The sequence below is a fragment of the Drosophila albomicans genome, chromosome X (assembly GCF_009650485.2).
Source record: "Drosophila albomicans strain 15112-1751.03 chromosome X, ASM965048v2, whole genome shotgun sequence".
Lineage (NCBI taxonomy): Eukaryota > Metazoa > Arthropoda > Insecta > Diptera > Drosophilidae > Drosophila > Drosophila albomicans.
In genome coordinates this window covers 26850470-26870380 of record NC_047627.2, presented here as the reverse complement: position 1 = coordinate 26870380, position 19911 = coordinate 26850470, and the positions used below count along the sequence as shown (strand labels likewise).

Here is a 19911-nt window from a genome sequence, read left to right as displayed (position 1 = left end):
CAAGCATTTCCTAGTTCCTAGTTCATTGCGTGTGCCATATTCTGAGGACAACAAAAATTAACTAATCGAATTGCCACACACCCTTTGAGCTACAAATATAAACAACGACTTGACTCTTCCACTTGCAAAGGAGTGTCCTCTGTCCACTATTTAGTCTCTCTCTCTCTCAAATTGAGTCGTTGTCAATTTCAGCTGAGACACACATGAATTTATCGACTTTAGGGTTGGCTTCCACACAAATTGTAATCAAATTTAATTGGTGTCGCCTCCAACCGGAAAGAAAGGCGCGGAAAAAGTATGCCGCAGTTTGTTGTCCTTTCCAGTGTTTGTTTTGTCCTGTTCCCGTTCCAGTTGGTTGACCAGTTGCGAGGCACTTAAATGAAAAGCTTGTTAACCTAATAGAACAACACATACCACAACGAAGCCCCTTTCTATTCTCTCCTCTCCTCTCCTCTCCTCTTCATTTCATTTATTTATTAATGATGTTGCCCGCTCTCACACTCGCATACGAAATAAACATAAACTGTATATATTTTTCTATGTGTGTGTGCGATGTCCTTTGTTCCCTCGCCAACAAAAGTAGTAAGGAAAAAAAGAATCACAAAAGAAAAAGTGGAAGTTGTTCGTGTATGAGGAGTTTTCTGCAGCAGAGAGCGCACTTGTCTTGAATTCAAAATTACTGCTACCTTATTATCTAATTTTCGTCTGCAAATAGTTTTAAGTGCTTTTCCCTCTTCCTCTTCCTCTTCCACTTACCTCAACTTCAACTTCAACTGTTGCTTGCAATTTTGCTTAAATTGTTGAAACTTCAATGCGAGTTTCAACACTTGAATGTTTGAATCAATATTTGTCGATCACAATATCAGTTTGCTGTCAAGAACTAGATTAATTATGCCAGCATTTAGTTGCCTTAACCTTCGATTTTGCTCAGTGTAGTACTTGGCCTATAAATATCAAAGTGTGTGTTTGCCTGCTTTCCACGTCTTGTTGCTTAAATTAAAAGCTCAACAGCCAAATTGAGGCACGTTCTCTGACGTTAATTTGTCGTGCCTCATATGAGTAATTGCGTGAGTGTGTGTGTGTATGTGTGTGTGTGTGTGTATCTCCTCTCTCTCTTTCTCTTTGTTTGTATCCAAGACATCAACATCGACGACGTCAACATCGACATCATTAGGTCGCATTAGTTTACATGTTCGTTGGCCTGTCAAGCAGCTGTCGCATGGAGAATGGGAATTTATTTTGTCTACGGCGCCATTACAATTCTCCATTCCCATTCCCTATTCTCCATTCCCCTACATTCCTCTCGCCCTTAGTCACTTTTTCACTTGAGCCATTAACATAATTTCAATGTGACCTCCCAGACGCAAACAAAAAAGTCGATTTGTCTAATTGCTTTTGTTTGAAAATCATGGAAAATATAATTCTATAACTTTCCTTTCCTTTCCATTCCTTGTGTTGTTGTTTTTTTTTTTTGTTCTTTAGTATCAATGAAATATATATTTTTTGATTGATTGGCTTATAATTTATTTGGTGATTGAAATTCCCATTGTGTTATGTTGCTGATTGAACGAAATCGTTTTCATTGTTCAGGGATTTTTCGCAGCGAATTTGGCTACGCAAATTAGAATTGATAATGAGCCTGCTCTCAGAAGGTTTGAATGATTTGTTTACAGCGCGCTTCAATGAGCACATGATTGAGTATAATAAATTCGAATTGATTGATGAGGGAATAATCAAGTGAGAGTTGCTTGGTTATTTCCAATAATTTAGTTACGACTAAATGGTGAGAAGTTCAAATAAATTGCTTAAAAATTTAATATTAGTTTTGGATTAGATTGATTGATTGATGTGCGATTGATTGCTTAAAGATTTAATAAATCTTTTTGTATTAGACTGATTGATTGATGTGCGATTGATTGCTTAAAAATTTAATATTAGTTTTGGATTAGACTGATTGATTGATGTGTGATTGATTGCTTAAAGATTTAATAAATCTTTTGTATTAGACTGATTGATTGATGTGTGATTGATTGCTTAAGGATGTAATATTTGTTTTGTATTAGACTGATTGATTGCTTAAGGATATAATATTAGTTTTGGATTAGATTGATTGATTGATCAGTGATTGATTGATTGCATAAAGATTTAATAAATCTTTTGTATTAGACTGATTGATTGATGTGTGTTTGATTGATTGCGTAAAGATTTAATAAATCTTTTGTATTAGACTGATTGATTGATGTGTGATTGATTGCTTAAGGATGTAATATTTGTTTTGTATTAGACTGATTGATTGCTTAAGGATATAATATTAGTTTTGGATTAGATTGATTGATTGATCAGTGATTGATTGATTGCATAAAGATTTAATAAATCTTTTGTATTAGACTGATTGATTGATGTGTGATTGATTGCTTAAAGATTTAATAAATCTTTTGTATTAGACTGATTGATTGATGTGTGATTGATTGCTTAAGGATGTAATCTTTGTTTAGTATTAGACTGATTGATTGATGTGTGATTGATTGATTGCGTAAAGATTTAATAAATCTTTTGTATTAGACTGATTGATTGATTTGTGATTGATTGAACTATTTAAAGGCATTTCATGTTGTTCTAATTATCTGTAAAATTGATTAATGGCTTGATTACTCGTTTGATTGACACAGATTTCGAATGAGAGTCAATTCTTTTGTGTATTGATTGATGTGTGATTGATTGATATGTATTACAAATGTGTTTAATGATGACATTTCGTGTTGTTACAATTATGTGTAATATTGACGCAGCTTTAAAATAACAGACAATAATTTTGTGTATTGATTGATTGATTGATTGATTTAGCAATTGTGAATCTATTAAGTCATTTCATATTGATTGCTTAATTGAGCGGTTAATTGATTCGGCTATTCAATAACAAACAATTATTTTGTGTATCAGACAAATTTGACAAATTGCATTCGAAATCCTTCACAGTGAGCTTCAATCATGATTGACGATTGCGCATTTTGTGGTTGCCATTTTAAACTTCACAAGCACGTTGACTGCTTAAGCATGCGTGCAAGAGTGTGTGTGTGTGTGTGCGTGTTTTATTTGTGGATGTTGAGGCAGCTGACGCCACTGGCAAAGCTCATAAATTTGGCAAGTTATCGATAAACGATAGCAAGCCGCAGTCAGGCATCGATGGCAAGCAAAATGCAAACGTGTTAACAACGCGTACTTTGTGTCTCTTTCACTGGATGTGTGTGTGTGTGTGTGTGTGTGTGTTCCACACATGTGGTTGAGTTCGCAGCAAAAGATTGAACGAGAGTGAGAGAGAGAGAGAGAGAGAAAGTGGCATGTGTGAAAGAGTTGGCCATAGTTTTGATTTATGGACGAGTGCATATTAATATGGCGTTAAAATATGATGCCAAAAATTTATGTGTGCGAGAAAAAAAAGCAAAAAGCGAGAGAAAAAAAAAACAGATGAGAAGCAAAGTAGCTGGCAAAGAAGCGAAACGCAGAAGTAGCTGTGGAAAAGGGAACTAGTCGAGGAAAGGAGGCAAGGGGACGTAAGGGGTGCATGGAAAAACAGCATTTTGGTTGGGGGGCAATTGCAGCTGTGTTCGTTCGGTGAGCCGCAGGGCGACAGCAGCACAATGCCACAAGCACGCACACTCACACACACACACTCGTACACACATACACACACGCAAGCTAAACATTATTGCTGGCGCTTTGGCCCAAAAGCAGCATCAGATTTATGGCGTTGAATTTAGCATCATGCGATTTATGTGCGCCACATTTGGAAACTAAAAGAAATAGCAAAAGAAAACTAAAACTTAAAGCGAACAATATATAAATTTTGAGCAGCAACTCTAACGCGTTTCTTTTTCCTTCTCTTCTTCTCTCTCCTCAGCAGTCAGTTCGATGAAGCCGAACATGGACAGCTCCAATTGCATCCTAGTCCAAGACGTCAAGTCGCAACCGCACGATCTTCGAGGCGGTATCGGAGGCAAGGCTGGCGACAACAAGGCGCTGGGAGGCGCCACCGCATACCCCACTGAGGAATCGATACAGACGAGCACATCCGATCACAATAGCATCAATGTGAATTTGGCCGGTTTGCCGGCGGGCGCAACGGGCATACAGCAGCAACTGTTGTTGCAACAACAGCAGCCGCATGCCATCAATCAACCGTTGACCCCGTTGGATGCCACCAACACACAGCTGCAGGATCAACTCACGTACGGCGGTGCAACTGGCGATGGCCACCAGCATCATGGCATCAATGGTGGCCTCAACGGCGGTGGCATCAACGGTGGCATCAACGGTGGCGGTGGCATGATGGGCGGCATCAATGGCGGTGGCCAGCAGCAGCACAATCTGTTGTTGCAACAGGCGGGCGGACATCATCATCCGGCATTGCAGCAACAGCAGGGCATCGGTCTGAGTGGCGGGCAATGGCCGCAAGTCGTTGAGCTGAAGGACTTCAATGAGCTGTATCATGCCAATATACCGGCCTATCAATTCTGGACTTTGGAATTCCGCAACAAGCATCCGGCATTCATTCGATTCAACTTTACGCTGCCGTGGGGCGCACACTTTGCTGTCTATTCGCGTCGCAATGTGGCGCCATCGGTGACGCAACACGACTTTGTGGAGTTCATCAAGGGCGGACGACTCGACAGCCATCTGCGGCATCGACGCAGTGCTGGCAATGCAACAAGCACCGGCAGTGGCAGTGGCAAGGATCGCGGACTGATCGATGTGGCAAGTAATGTGGGAAGTAAGCAGCAACAACAACAACATTTGCAGCGGAAACATCGCAGCAACAGCTACGAGGAGGAACCCTACGACGATGAAGCCGACGATGAAAGCAACAGCAACAGCGCCAGCGAGGAGCAAGAATCTCCCGCGAGTTTGGAATACTTTGATGTCGAGGCCAAGTCTTCCTTGGCGCATCCGTTGCACAAACGCTCTGCGGCCGATGGCGGAGCTGGAGGTTTGCCCGCTCTCGATATGGATGCGATGACGGTGAATGTTTCGCTGTTGCAGTATCTGGACACCGGATTGTGGTTCATCTCTGTCTACAACGATGAGTTGGTTGCCCATTCGGTGTCGCTGCTCGCCGAGGAGGCCGAAGGTGTCAGCACCACGTGCCCCAACGATTGTTCCGGTCGCGGCAGCTGCTATTTGGGCAAATGCGATTGCATCGATGGCTACCAAGGCGTTGACTGTTCCAAGAGTAAGTAAATTCCTTCCTCTTTTTCTCTCCCTTTCCCTTTCTCTCACTCCTATTTGCTCGCCTAACAACCACTTAGCACTGTCCACTCAAGCTGCAATTTAAATTAAAAACTTACGCCAAAGTTGAGCTGTCAACATCACCTGCTCTCTTGTTTGTTTTGGCACCCAAAAAAAAATTCAAGTCCGTTCAAGTCTGCACCCAAAAACAGTTCGAGCTAGAGAAGTGTGTGTTGGGGGCAAAAGCAACCCAATACCGAATCCTAAATCTACTCGAAATGCGCTCTCAGTAGCCACTTGGCACACTCCGCTGCACAGTGTCCTGCAGCACACTTAAATCTGGTCAAATGTTTCCACTTTTTTACTATCGATTAAAGTATCGAACTATCAAAGCATCACAACAAGTTCCCCAACTATTTATATTACTTATCGATTAATCTTTTTATATGTATTTATTGTGAAGAATTTCTATTAAAGCATCAATACAAGTTCCCCAACTATTTATATTACTTATCGATTAATCTTTTTATATGTATTTAATGTGAAGAATTTCTATTAAAGCATCACAACATGTTCCCCAACTATTTATATTACTTAGCGATTAATTTTTTTATACGTATTTAATGTGAAGAATTTCGTAAACTATCAATTGCTCTCAGCATTTTAAGTGCATAATTCAATTCAATAATATAATTTGATATTCAAAGATATACAACTATTTGTAAATCCTAATGATGAACCCTTTCACAAATTTTCAATTGCTGTTAGCAATTTACGATAAAGACACAAGACTTTCTCAGATGCTTTCAAATTAAGGCACTAAACTAACTAACTAACTAGTGATTATTTCATAATTCATTTAAGCGCTTAGAATGAAACATTTTAAAAGAAATTTTCATCAATCTCGCTGTCAACTCATATATATTCCTCAATATATTCCTAAAGTTCTTGATTAGCACTTTAATTAGTGTTTAAAGTGATATTCGAATTATTTTTCTGTTTTAAGATGATTGTTAAAATTAACGAATTCATATATTTTATCATAAAACAGAAAAATATAATCGAATTTTTGCTAAACACTTGAGCAATGTCAGACATAAAATAAATGTATATTTCAATTTGAATTATGAGTACTTAAATGCTGAATTTATTTTAAATTTAATAAGCAAAGTTTGTCTAAAGTTGTCCCACTGTGCACGAAAGTATTTTTATTTATTTGCAGCTCTCTGCTTCTTCTTCTTCATCTTCTTTATTTCGCCTTTGTCTGACACTTTTCAATACCAATTTTCCTTTTTATTTGTATTTTTTTCCTTTCCTTTCCTTTCTTTTTTGCCTTCTCACACACACACACTCTATCACACTCGTTCTCTTCATCTCTTTCTCGCTCACATACTAATTTCTCTCTCTCTCTCTCTCTTTGCAGGCGTTTGTCCGGTTCTCTGCTCGGCTCATGGCCACTACGGCGGCGGCGTCTGTCACTGCGAGGACGGGTGGAAGGGAGCCGAATGCGATATACCGGTCGGTGAATGCGAGGTGCCCAATTGCTCCAGCCACGGACGCTGCATCGAGGGCGAATGCCACTGCGAGCGCGGCTGGAAAGGACCCTACTGCGATCAACGTAAGTGTCAAAAACTCCCATTCAGTTGAGTCCCAGTTCCCTTTCCCCGTTCCCGTCCCAACCTCAGTTCGTGTGTCCAGCGAACCTTCTCGCTGTCTGTCTCACACTCTTTCTCCATTCTCGTTCTCGCTCTGTCTTTCGCTTTGTCGCTTTGCTGCTGACTTGGCATAAAAATGCTAAAATTATTTATTTGCCTTGTTTGCAATTTCGGGCTGTTTTCCACCTCCTCCTCCTCGTTCTCCTCCTCGGTCCTCTTTCGGCTTTTCAGTCTCTGAGCACGGCATGTTGACACTGCTCCGATAAGGCAGCTGTTTGGTTCTGGATATGGCAGCAGCAGGAGCAGGGGGGGGGGGGGGGGGCGTGTCATGGTGACGCCAAAATATTTCAGTTATTATGCCGCCCCATCGTTTAGTTTCTCTCTCTCTCTCTCCCTCTCTTTCAATGTTTGCTTTCTGTTGAAGCTTTAAATTGAGGCAAATAAAGCGAGGTCCAAAAAAAAAAGCATTGCATACTTTTCAGCGTGTGTGGCAAGAAGTAGAATGAACTTTAGAAAGATTGCCCAGCATTGATAGCAGAGTTGCCATTGACCAGACTCAGCTTTAGCATGAGAGTTGGCAACTCTGGCAACCGAGTGTTTCAATATCAAAAGTGTGACACTCGCTTATATACAGAATTGATTTAGAGAAGTTCAGTTTCCGTTTTTATTTATAGATTCATTAACTAGGAAAACTGATTCAGACCAAACCTCAAGCTCATATCACAAGGATGTTACAGAACTTGAGATTTAGACTTGAAAAAATTTAGTAAAATTAAGAAAAGTGTAAGGATTATTCACTTCAAAAAAATAAATAAAAGAAGCTGCTTGCAAAGCAATTTAAATTTAAAATACTAAAGATCTTTTAGGTATATTTAAAATAACATTTAACATTAGTTTAGAATGAAGCAGTCTCATTCTTCTGCTTCTGAAAGTTGCTGACAACAAAGAAGCAATCATTAATAATTTAACATGGTTCCACTCAGCTAAAACTCTATTAAACCAAAATTCTATAAAGAATTTTAAAGATTTCTTAAATCAATTTATAATAGACTTTAATGTGGCTTCGCTCAGCTGAAAATTCTATCGAAATTCTAGAAAAAATTTCGATTATTTGTTATAATGAATTGATTTTATGTATGTAATACGAAACTGCATTCGAAATTCAGGTAGAATATCATTAAATCTAAAAGATTTGCTATTTTTGAATCGTTTACTCTTCTGTCACATTTTGCCAAGGAAGCAATGGAAATGTAACAAGAAAAGGATTAAATTTAAAAACTTATTAGGAGATATGCTAAACTTAAATCTTTTGCTTACATTTTTCGAACATTGTGCCAAGACTTGAATAGAAATTCAGCAAGCATGGTAGCCAAAGTAAGGTTAGCACTTGAATACCCTTTAAGGTCAGGCAGTTGCAGCTGCTTGTATATGATATAAAGGGTATATAATAAAAATTGCATTGGATATGCAGCGCATAGCAATACACACGCTTAATGGTTCACATGTGATTTCTCTTGCATGTGCGTGTGTATGCGAGTGTGTGTGTGTGTGTGTGTGTGTGTGTGTACTGGACCCTTGGCATACAAAAGAAGCGAGCAACAAACCAAACCGAGCAAACAACAACAGAGAATAAGAACAAGAACAACAATTGAGAAGAACGTCGAAACGTTGTGCAAACATAAAACGTATAAAATCGAATTTATATGTCGAAAGCATATTTCTCATACAAAACGCTTTCAGTGAGGAGGGGGGAGTAGGAGCTCTGCGGGGGAGTGACGAAAGTAGCACAACAATTGAGAAAGAAGAAAGAAAAAAAAGTGTAGCATACCGCACGGCGCACGGAATAAGAACAGAAGCTGAAGCAGCCAGCAGAGAAGACAAGCCAAAGGCAAGGAGAGAAAGAGATAGAGGGAGCAGAAAGTGAGAGAGAGAGAGAGAGAAGAGGGAAGCAAAAAATTGCAACAACTGCGCAAAATTACCAAGTTGAACTAAACTGGAATTTCATTTTAATGACCACTTTCGTACGTGTCTAACATACTAATCATGTCATGTGTGAGTCGAAGAGTGTGTCCCAGTGTGTGTGTCAGTGTGTGCGTGTGTGTGTGTGTGCATGTGTGTGTGTATAGAGCTGACCCCGAGCTACGGGCGGAACCTGCTGCTGCTGTTGCTGTTGCTGCCGGGGCATGTATCGCCATCGGTTCGTGACGGGCTTTTGTTTTGCCAAGGCTGTTACGCCCCCACCCCCGCCACGCCCACTTACAGGCAACTGTACATATTGTACTTGTTTGCCTTTCTTTTCCAGCTATTTTGTGTTTTTCTTTACTATATATATGTTCATATATATTTTCCATGTGTGTATGACTAACATTCTGTTCTCTCTCTTTCTCTCTGTTTCATTCACTGTGTGTCACATCATATATCATCGAATGCTGGGACAGATGATTGCCTTGATCCTTTGTGCTCGGGACACGGCACCTGTGTGGCCGGTCAATGCTACTGCAAGGCCGGCTGGCAGGGCGAGGACTGCGGCACCATTGATCAGCAGGTGTATCAATGCCTGCCCGGCTGCTCGGAGCATGGCACCTACGACTTGGAGACCGGACAATGTGTCTGCGAGCGACACTGGACAGGACCAGATTGTTCTCAAGGTAAGTCACAGTCCTCCTACACCTCTTTCCATTCCTTTCACCACACCTACACACACATAACAATTGCAGTGCAGTGTGTTATTTGTATATTGTTTGCGAGTGTTGTTTACTCCCATTTTGTGTTGTGTATTGGATTCAGTTTTGTTTGCTTTTGTTTTGCTTTGTTTCCTCTCTCTCTGTGTTGTGTTGTGTTGTGTAGTGTTCCGGTGTCGTGGCGCACAACAAGCTGCTTACAAATGACTCTTTAGTTCGAGCATTGAATTCAAATGAGCTGCCAATTGAAGACGAATGCGAACAAAAAAAGGAAAAACATAGCACAAAAGTCGTAAGAGTTGCAAATGTAGCTACAATTTCGATGGCAGCAGCTTCAATTACAACGAAAGAGTTTTTCGAAAGCAACAAATAATTGTGCAGAAGAATGCGCCAGTTAATAACCAACTAAAGTCAATTACAATACCCGCTACCCATAGGGTAGAAGGGTATTATAACTTTGTGCCGGCAGGAAATGGTAGAAGGAAAACAGGTAGAAGGAGGCATCTCCGACCCTATAAAGTATATATATTCTTGATCAGCGTCAACAGCCGAGATGATCTAGCCATGTCCGTCTGTGTGTCTGTCCGTCCGTCCGTATGAACACCTAGATCTCAGAGACTATAAGAGATAGAGCTACAACTTTTTTTCGACAGCATTTGTTATGTTTGCACGCAGATCAAGTTTATTTCAAATTTTTGCCACGCCCACTTCCGCCTCCGCAAATCAAAAAAAATCGAATAACAAGCCTAATTTTAAAGCTAGATTTGCGAATTTTGGTATATATAATAATTACTGTAGTAGTTATGATTCCTGAAATTTTGGTTGCGATCAGATAAAAATTGTGGAAGTTATTAAAGAAATACTTTTGTATGGGCAAAAACGCCTACTTATTAGGGGTCTGAGTTGCTTTGGCCGACAATCTGGTATATTGTGCCGTCTATGGTATATTTTGAATGGTATACTATATCGATATACCAAAAATACCATTTGGTATATTTTTAGTATTTTTAGTATTATTAAAAATGGGTAGCGGGTATCTCACAGTCGAGCACACTCGACTGTAACTTTCTTACTTGTTTTGCTATTAACGAGTGGAAAAGTAAAGCAAAGAACAAGAAAAGGAATAACTTAAATGTGCAAATGAAAAGCAGAGCAAGCAAAATATATTTCAAGTATTCTCATGGCAAATACGTATTAATAGACTTTTGAGAAATAACTAGATGTTTATAGACGCTAGAAGAAGAAGGAAAGAATCGAGTCTTAGTTGCACTTAATGGTACATTTTGAATGTCGTTGTATATATTATATGTATTTTTAGTATATTCGGTATATTTGGAATCCTTTCAATTAATACCGCACAGTTGAATTGGTATATTTAGGTATATTTTGAATGATTATATCAATAAATATCAAGTATTTTGCACTGCTTTTGCTGTTATTCAAAATGGGTAGCAACTATTCTTTCTTAATTGTTTTAATTGCAAGAATTCGTAGAAATTCCTTTACTTGCGAATTTGCGCATTCAATTATCAAGCTTCAAGCTGAAAAAAATAAATAGTTCAAGTGTTTGCAGCAACTGCAACAAATCTTGAATTGAACTTTTTGCTTTGAGTGGCACTTGATGAGTTCGACGAGTGGAAATGGAAATGGAAATGTTAACAATAGCGACTACTCACAATCCTATGCGCATTCATATTCCTATTCGTATTCGTATTCGTATTCGTATTCGTACCTGAGCTTAATCAAATCAACAGCTTGTCAGAGTTTTACGAGCATAACTCTGGCAAGCTCAGCCAAGAGGCTGTAAAATCTCTGTGAGTCCGGTGGCAGAAGAGTCATAAACCAACGAGTAGAGGGGAAGGGGAAGGGGAAGGGGGCAGGCAACTAATGCAGTTATTACATAAGGCATAAGGCATACATACATATATGCGTAATGATGCTTTATCGCATGGACCGAATCCAAATTAGATGATGCCCATAAAGTCGAGCCTTCAATTAGGCCAAAGGCAAAGCCAACAAACAAATTTACCGATTACCCAGTAACCAGTAACCAGTAACCAGTAACTGTAACAGGCAACAGCAACAAAAGCGAGGAGAACAACAACAACGAGAGAGGGAGAACTAAGAGAACGACATCAAAAACTGTACCTGGTCCATAATCATTTCGAGGGCGTTGGAGCCCAATAAAACATGCAGCTTACGAGATGTGCCACACAGGCAGGAGAGAGGAGAGAAGGGGGAGGGAGACGGGGAGGGGGAGGGGGAGAACTCGGTGGCACACTCTGGGCACGCACGCCTAATTTGCTTAACTTTTTAGCACCGACTGGCGGCAAACAAGGACGACGCGCCTCGACTCCACTGAATTTTTGCCTCTGTTATCACCGAGAGAGAGAGACTGAGAGGGGAACGGAGGGGGAAGGGAACGTAGGGGGAACGTAATGAAGCAGAGCTTCATAAAAATTCATTATTTATTTAATACGCAGCTCTCGCAGTTCGCTTGTCCCGCACAAAAAGCAAATAAAATAAATTTACGCCTGCGACGCACAGAACAAAAGTCAACGACGACAACATGGGGCACATTTGAACCAAGCCAGCAGAGGGGTGACAGGGGGGGGGGGGGGTGACGGGGCAGCTGCCACGTAAATGTTACATTTATAATGTTGTTTTTATGGTTCACTCGGTGGGGCAACATTTTACAGCCAGAGAGAGAGAGAGAGAGAGAGAGAAAGCCAAATGCCACACCGAGTTGCGATTGCGATGCCAAGTGTGAAAAGCAGCGAGTGCAAAAGCAACGAGTGGCGAGCGGCGAGTGGCGAGTGGAAGAGTGGAAGATTGTTGCTTGCAGCACTTTAATGAATTTAAATGCACATATGAACAAGCATAAATACATATAATAATGCAGCCAAGGAGCTTAACACACACGCACACACACACAACATATACAAGTATATTTCCCCTTTATTCCACTTATTTATATTGCACTTCTTTTCTCTCTACTCCCTCCCACTCTATAGCCGTCTGCAGCTTGGACTGTGGTCGCAATGGAGTCTGCGAATCGGGCAAGTGCCGTTGTAATACCGGATGGACGGGCAATCTGTGCGATCAGCTGCCCTGCGATGCACGTTGCTCGGAACATGGTCAGTGCAAGAATGGCACCTGCGTCTGCTCCCAGGGCTGGAATGGGCGACACTGCACGCTACGTAAGTACAAACAATTACCACTATACATGTGTTCAAACAGTTTTATAACGGGAATGCAATTTTACCTCCCACATTTCACCATGAGCCGGTTTTGCTCTGCGTTAAGCTTAAGTTACAGAGTTGTGAGAATAAGTAACTTGTAATTAGTTTAGGTATTGTTTCGTTTTTTTATTTATATCTGTATGAACTGGTTCGCTTTTGGTTCATCTAATATTATATGTATCTCGCACTTCTTACTACATTGAACCGGTTCATTAAGACGTCAGTAATTGCAAGCTTAGGTAATTAATTAGACATTCATTTAGTGGTCACTTACAACTCTATGAACCAATTCACTTTTGGTTCAATTAAAATTATATCGGCAGTGAACCGGTTCGCCCTTTGTCAATGCTATCACAATTACAAGCTTAGCCTAGTTCGAATGTTTTGCTATTAGTTTAGTTATTTCTTAAATTGTCATTTACAGCACTGTGAACCGGTTCGCCTTTGGTTCAGCAATATTTTATTCTTCTAAACTTTCGAACCGGTTTAGTGTTAATATTCAAAATTGGTTTACGGATTTTTCACTTGATATCAAGCAATATTGTAATCAATACATGTATTTATCAGCTCCTGAACCGGTTCGGCAAAAGTGATTCACTACCCTATTTCAGATGAAATCAAAGTAGAGCTTTACTCTTGGGTCGAAAAACATTTATAGATTTGTATATCTTGCATATGACAAGTTTTTGCACTTCCGAACCGAACCGGTTCAGTGGAATCAACAATGTGGTTCATTGGCATTTCTTAGTCACAGTACTTTCTATCTTTTCGTCCGAACCGGTTCAGTGGAGTCAACAATGTGGTTCATTGGCATTTCTTAGTCACAGTAGTTTCTATCTTCACTTCCGAACCGGTTCAGTGGAATCAACAATGTGGTTCATTGGCATTTCTTAGTCACAGTACTTTCTATCTTTTCTTCCGAACCGATTCAGTGGAGTCAACAATGTGGTTCATTGACATTTCTTAGTCACAGTACTTTCTATCTTCACTTCCGAACCGGTTCAGTGGAATCAACAATGTGGTTCATTGACATTTCTTAGTCACAGTACTTTCTATCTTTCTATCTTTGTAGTACTTTCTCTCTCTCTGTTTAGTGCTTAACTATCTTATTAGTTAGTTTATTTTTCAATCAGTTGGAACACTGACCACTAAAAGTGGTTCACAAAGCGGTTCAGCGACTGAGTGCAAATTTGTCAACTGTTTCTTAAACTTGGCAAATAATTCACATTGATGCTGGGATTCAACTCTGCCAGTCATTTGCCTTGACCTCAACGTGAATGGCAGTTGGCAGTGTGGCAGTGTGGCTGCAAATTGATGTAGCACTTTGCCGCTGTAGATGTTGCAGCAACAACAGTTGCACAGTTGCACAGTTGCTGCTGCAGTTGTGCAGGTTACAATCTGCCATTGACCATTGACCATTTACAACTGACGCGCAATCGATTAGCGTTGCGCCAATTCGAAAAAGCGAGCAACCACAGCTGACACTCGCATCGCATCGCATCGCATCGTATCGAGTGGCAACAACAAGAGCAACAGTGTTGCTGTTGCCTCATGTCGCAACGCGGTAAGCCAAATCGAAAACATTTCGATGCTCTTGCCACGCTGCAGTTTTGCAATTGAAGTTGCTGTTGCTGTTGTCGTTGTGCTATCTACTCGCATCTGTCGGACAGTTCAAATATTTTGCAACAAACACAACAACCGATAACGACAAGCTGCCGCTGTTGCTGCTGCAATGTTTACTTGCAACATTTGCTGTGCGTCCATTCGCTTTTTATTTTTTATCAATATTTTTTTGGCTGCTGCTGTTGCTGCTGTCGCGCCAAAGTATTTTGTACATGTTTACGCCATTTGGCCAAAGTTCTGCCCAGCAGCCAAGGGGGGGCGTGGCTGCAACCTGCCTCTGTTTCTCAACTCTTGACAGTTTTTGCCGCCGCCGCCATGACTTAACCAACAGCTGAACATACGATATATATTTTTTATTTGAGTTGTTGCTTTACTTTTGCCAACTGTCAATTGAAGTGCAAGCATCGAATTTTTCGAAGAAGGCTTTCGAAGAGTGCAGAAAAGAAAGAAAGAGAGAGAGAGACACAATTCGCGGCAGGAGGCAGCTTTGTGCAGCATGATAAGTAGCTATCGATTGACAGTGATTAAAACTTTAAAAACAAACAGTCATGTTGCAAAAACATACAAAGCGAGAGAGACAGAGAGAGAGAGAGAGAGAGAGAGTGAAAGAGAGAACCTATGATTGTGTGTGTGTATGTTTTTGAGGAAGTTTTGCCCCCCGTTGGCGACGGCGACGACGACGGCGGCGGCTCAGGCATGCATGTAATGGCATTACACACAGCAAGAGGTAGAAAGAGTGAGTGAGAGAGAGAGAGGCACAGGTCTGCTGCGTATGTTGACTGCCAGACTGTGTGCTACATATGTACTAACTGTGTATATACGTCAGTGTGTGTGTGTGTGTGTGTATTACATTTCGTTGACGTGTGCAAAACCAATAAAACTTCCGACGTCATTTCACTTCAGGCCCAGCCGAAAGACACTTGCCAAGCGGTCTCCCATTTCTCCTCCCAACTGACTGACTGACTGACTGACTGGCTGGCTGCCTTAGACCCCCCTCCCCCCCTCTAAGTCCGTGTCGAACGCCAGTCTTGGGGTCTCTCGATGGCAGTCCCAGTGGGAAGTTGCTCTGACAACATACGGCCAAAAACGTTTTGAATCGATTCAAGTGTTGCAGCAACGCTCCAAAAGGGAAGCGAGAGGGAAAGGGAAAGGGAAGGGGAAAGAGAATACTGGCTGGCTTAGACGTGCGAGTCACGCTTCCACAAGCACAAAGTGCCACCCAATATCCTGACACACACACACACACACATAGAGAGAGAGAGCGACATTAACTAATACATGCATGTTTGGCATGTATTTTTAGAAAGTACTTAACGACTTTGCAGCCGCACATGTCTCTGTCGCCTTCGCTCCCTCTCTCTCTCTCTCTCTCCTTCTCTATCTTTCTCTCTTTTAGTTGCCTCTCTTTCTGGTGCACGCGACTCACACAATGCGGTAAAGTTTATTGAATTTGAGCCGAGATTTGTAACAAATTACACGACTGCAATCCTCAAGTGTAGATACATTTTTATGTCTCTCAATTTCATTTCTGCACTATACTATACTATACAACTCTGTAGTGGAGGTGACATCTAATGCCAAAGATACCAACAATAGTCGTTGACTTTTTATGCCGCACTTACGTTTAGTTATGCCATTTCCTTTCTCCTCTCTCTCTCTTTCTCTATCGCTCTCTCTTTGGCGTTTTTTTATTAAAAGTCGGCGCCGAGATTTTTACTATCCGTCCGAAATATTTCACTAAAGATTTGCAGTAAAAAACAACATGTGTGTAGTATAGTATATCATTCGGAAAATCTGCAAATCACTGTCAGCGAATTCCACACTTTGAGCTTTGTGGAATTCCAGTCAAATTTTCGCATATGCTATCTAAAGCTAAATCGAGTGATATGAGACCAAGTTTGATAGAAAATCTGTGTAAAACAACAGAGTTACTTGAGTTTAATAGGGGTCGTTATGCAGCAATTCTAGACAAATATCTCCAATTGTTATTCCGAGATGTATAAAATGATGTGTGTCGAATCACGGCGAGATTATGCGTAACATTGCTGAGTTACTTAAGGTTAGTCGGGGTTGTCATGCAGCAATTCCGGGAAAATGCTTAAATTGTAATATTTAAATGTATTAAAATATGTCTAGCAAGTTTCAGCGAAATTGCATGTCAGACAGCTGAGTTCCTTGAGGTTAGTGATGGTTATCACGAAGTTAGACCATTGGATGTCGCATATAAGTTAAGTAGACTTTAGTAAGCAACGCTTAGAGCAATTTCAGCTTCAACGCAGTTCAGGCAGCTGAGTTCCTTGAGGCTGCTTCAGATTTCGTATGGAAATTATATAGAATATGTAAACTTCAGATGCCAACAGGGCAACTAGCAAAGTTCCAGCTGAGTTGTGTGTGTGTGTGTGTGTGTGTAATAACCATATTAACTACACTAAGCAGACTTGAGAAATTCAGGAAATCAGCGCACTTTACTTGGGAATAATCTGGCCACCAACAGAGAGAGAGAGAGAGAGAGAGAGAGAGAGAGGGAGTTTTCAGTCGAAACAGGTAAAGCGGCAAAGTTGCTTGAAGTTATTCTCGTATGCTATACTACCTATAAATCTAGTGCATGAAATTCGCAGTGGATTTGCGAGTTTCTGGGAAACTATGCAACTTTTGACAGATTTCTGGGTTGCGGCTTCAACCCGAGCCCCCCACACAGAAGGGAAACTTAGCATAATGCCAACACACAACATACACACACACGCACACTCGAGTTGTCGAAGCGATTTTGTTTGTGCAATGGCAGCGTCAGTAGACATCGTTCAAATATTGGCAGCAACACTTGACGTTATTGCCAATATGTGGAGCGTACACAGAGCGAGAGAGAGAGAGAAAGTTTAAGTATATACTCCAATGCGTGTGTGTGTGTGTGTGTGTGTGTGGGTCGTAAACAGGAAGGCAGTTACGACAAGGAAGTCATTTTATGCGCCGCAAACTTTTTAACATACCGGAAGTTGAGTTAGCGTCGAGGTTACCCATTTTGCAAATGACACATGTCAAGTGACATTAACTTTGCGTCAAATGCTCAAATGCTGCCATGTCATTGTTGTTGTTGTTGTTGTTGCTGTTGTTGCTGTCGTGGAACAAACAAATAAACCCCAAACCCCCCAAAACGCATACTCCCATTCTCTCCCATTCTCGTTCCCATTCCCATACACAAAACCCTACGCAATCCAAACAACAACAACAACAGCAACAACAGTCACATCAACGGTGGCATCTATCGTTACGTTTCGTTGGCTTTTTATGTTTACTGTTTTGTAGATTTCTCCACATTTCGTTTATGATGTTGTGGATGTGCGTGCGAAGGGCACTTTGATATTGCTCTCTTCATTCCTCTCCTCTCCTCTCCACTCCGCTCCCCTTTTTTAACCGTCTTGCTTCATACTACATACCACTTCTGTGCCTGGACTCACTTGAAGAGCCAAACATTAACATTATTTTTATATTAATGCCCTTGAATATAAAAAATAACAACGAGCACATGTCACATGCTCAACCCGCTAACTACTTGTCTGCCTCCTTCTGGCTCCTCAGACACTAAGTGTCTTCTCGTCTCAGTCATTATTCAATTGAAAATTCAGTTTTCAACTGCAGTCGGTCGATTGAGTTTAATTGTCGGGTGCACTCGTTAAAGTCAACGGTTACTCGTTACTCGTTAATCGCAATGTGTGCAACTCGTTACTCTATCAACTCGTTGCTTTTACTACTTAAAGATTTTCTCTTCACTCGTTATTATTATTCACTCTTTACTAGTTCCTACGACTAACTCGCTACTGTTATTGTCTCAACTGCAGTTGGTCGATTGAGATTAATAGTCGAGTGCACTCGTTAAAGTCAACTGTTGTTAGTTCACTTTTTATTCGCAATGTGTGCAACTGGTTACTCTATCAACTCGTTGCTTTTACTACTCGTTAGTATATTCTTAAAGATTTTCTCTTCATTCGCTATTATTATTCACTCTTTACTAGTTCCTACGACTAACTCGCTACTGTTATTGAAGCTCCCTTGTCTCAACTGCAGTTGGTCGATTGAGATTAATAGTCGAGTGCACTCGTTGAAGTCAACTGTTGTTAGTTCACGTATTAATCGCAATGTGAAAAACTCGTTACTCTTCATACTCGCTACTTTTGCTACTCGTTAGTATAATTTTAAATACAATACCTTTCTACTTGATAGTATAATTTTAAAAATCTACTCGTTACTTGTCAGTTGTACTCGTTACTAGTTCCTACGATTTACTCGCTACTATTTTTAACACTCGCTTGTTATCTCCTCACAGCTGGCTGCGAAAACGGATGCTCTCGTCACGGTCAGTGCACATTGGAGAACGGCGAATATCGTTGCGATTGCATTGAGGGTTGGGCCGGCAGCGATTGTTCGATCGCATTGGAAATGAACTGCAAGGACAACATTGATAACGATGGCGGTAAGTACCAAATAGAATTTCAGTAGTAGTTGATCAACAGTTGTAACCACAACGAGTTATGCATAAAACATTCCGCAAAACCAAATTGAAAATCCCACATTGAAAAACCTCAAAACTACAAAATAAAAAACAAACAACACAGATGGCATGACGGACTGTTCTGATAGCGAGTGCTGCTCGCATCCCGCCTGCTCGGAGCACATCATGTGCCTCTCGTCCAACGATCCCGTTGAGGTGCTGCTGCGCAAGCAACCGCCCTCGGTGACAGCGTCCTTCTACCAGCGAGTCAAGTTCCTTATCGAGGAGAACTCAGTGCAATCGTATGCCCACATGGATGAGTACAGCGAAAAGTAAGTACAATGCCAGTATTTTTCAAAATTAGTTCGTAATATACCCACCCCCATTCATTAGCTGAGGGTGCTGCCCCAAACCCAAATATATTTGGGGCTGCGATTGTACTATATATTTTGTATACTGTAAATGCTGTATAATCTCTTAGAGCGCAGTTTAGGTCCAAAGTGAAGGGGCAAACAAAAAATGAGGCATATTGATTAATCAAAAGTATTTTAGTTTTCAATTTTTTGTTACAAATTTACGATATTACGATATACCTTAATATATTCTATATATACTATATGCATTTCTTTAGTTGAATTTTGAGTTCTTCCGTCAGTCGATAAGAAGGTGCATTAAGCGTATAAGAAACTACTTTATAAACCTCAATTATATATATACCCAATATATACATCGAAATTAAACAAATGCACCACAGAGAGATATCGAATATCTATAACATATCTCTACCTCGATTCATTGCCTAATCTTACGTTTTGTGGTACTGCATCAACGAAGAGAAAAAGCTCAAATTTTCTATCAAATATTCCTTTTGATTTTCGTTTTACGTTCACGTTGTAATTCTTTTTCGGTTGATCATACGTATATGTATATATATCAACAATATATTATATACCTATATGTATATGTATACACTTAGATATGTATAGTTTTTGGCGTTGAGT

General features: G+C 40.5%; 1 protein-coding gene across 7 annotated transcripts in view; it reads left to right on the top strand.

Moving 5' to 3' along the window:
- The window catches only part of LOC117566630 (teneurin-a), a 219781-nt gene that overhangs the window by 151387 nt on the left and 48483 nt on the right, over positions 1 to 19911 (top strand). For 6 of the 7 annotated variants that reach the window (XM_034246190.2, XM_034246174.2, XM_034246213.2 and 3 more), the window contains exons 6-11: positions 3899 to 5227; positions 6647 to 6841; positions 9317 to 9526; positions 12574 to 12759; positions 18746 to 18892; positions 19035 to 19242. In XM_034246190.2, the coding sequence (XP_034102081.1) occupies positions 3899 to 5227; positions 6647 to 6841; positions 9317 to 9526; positions 12574 to 12759; positions 18746 to 18892; positions 19035 to 19242 (2275 nt within the window). The remainder of the gene's footprint in view (positions 1 to 3898; positions 5228 to 6646; positions 6842 to 9316; positions 9527 to 12573; positions 12760 to 18745; positions 18893 to 19034; positions 19243 to 19911) is intronic. The other variant, XM_034246182.2, reaches the window with a different exon arrangement.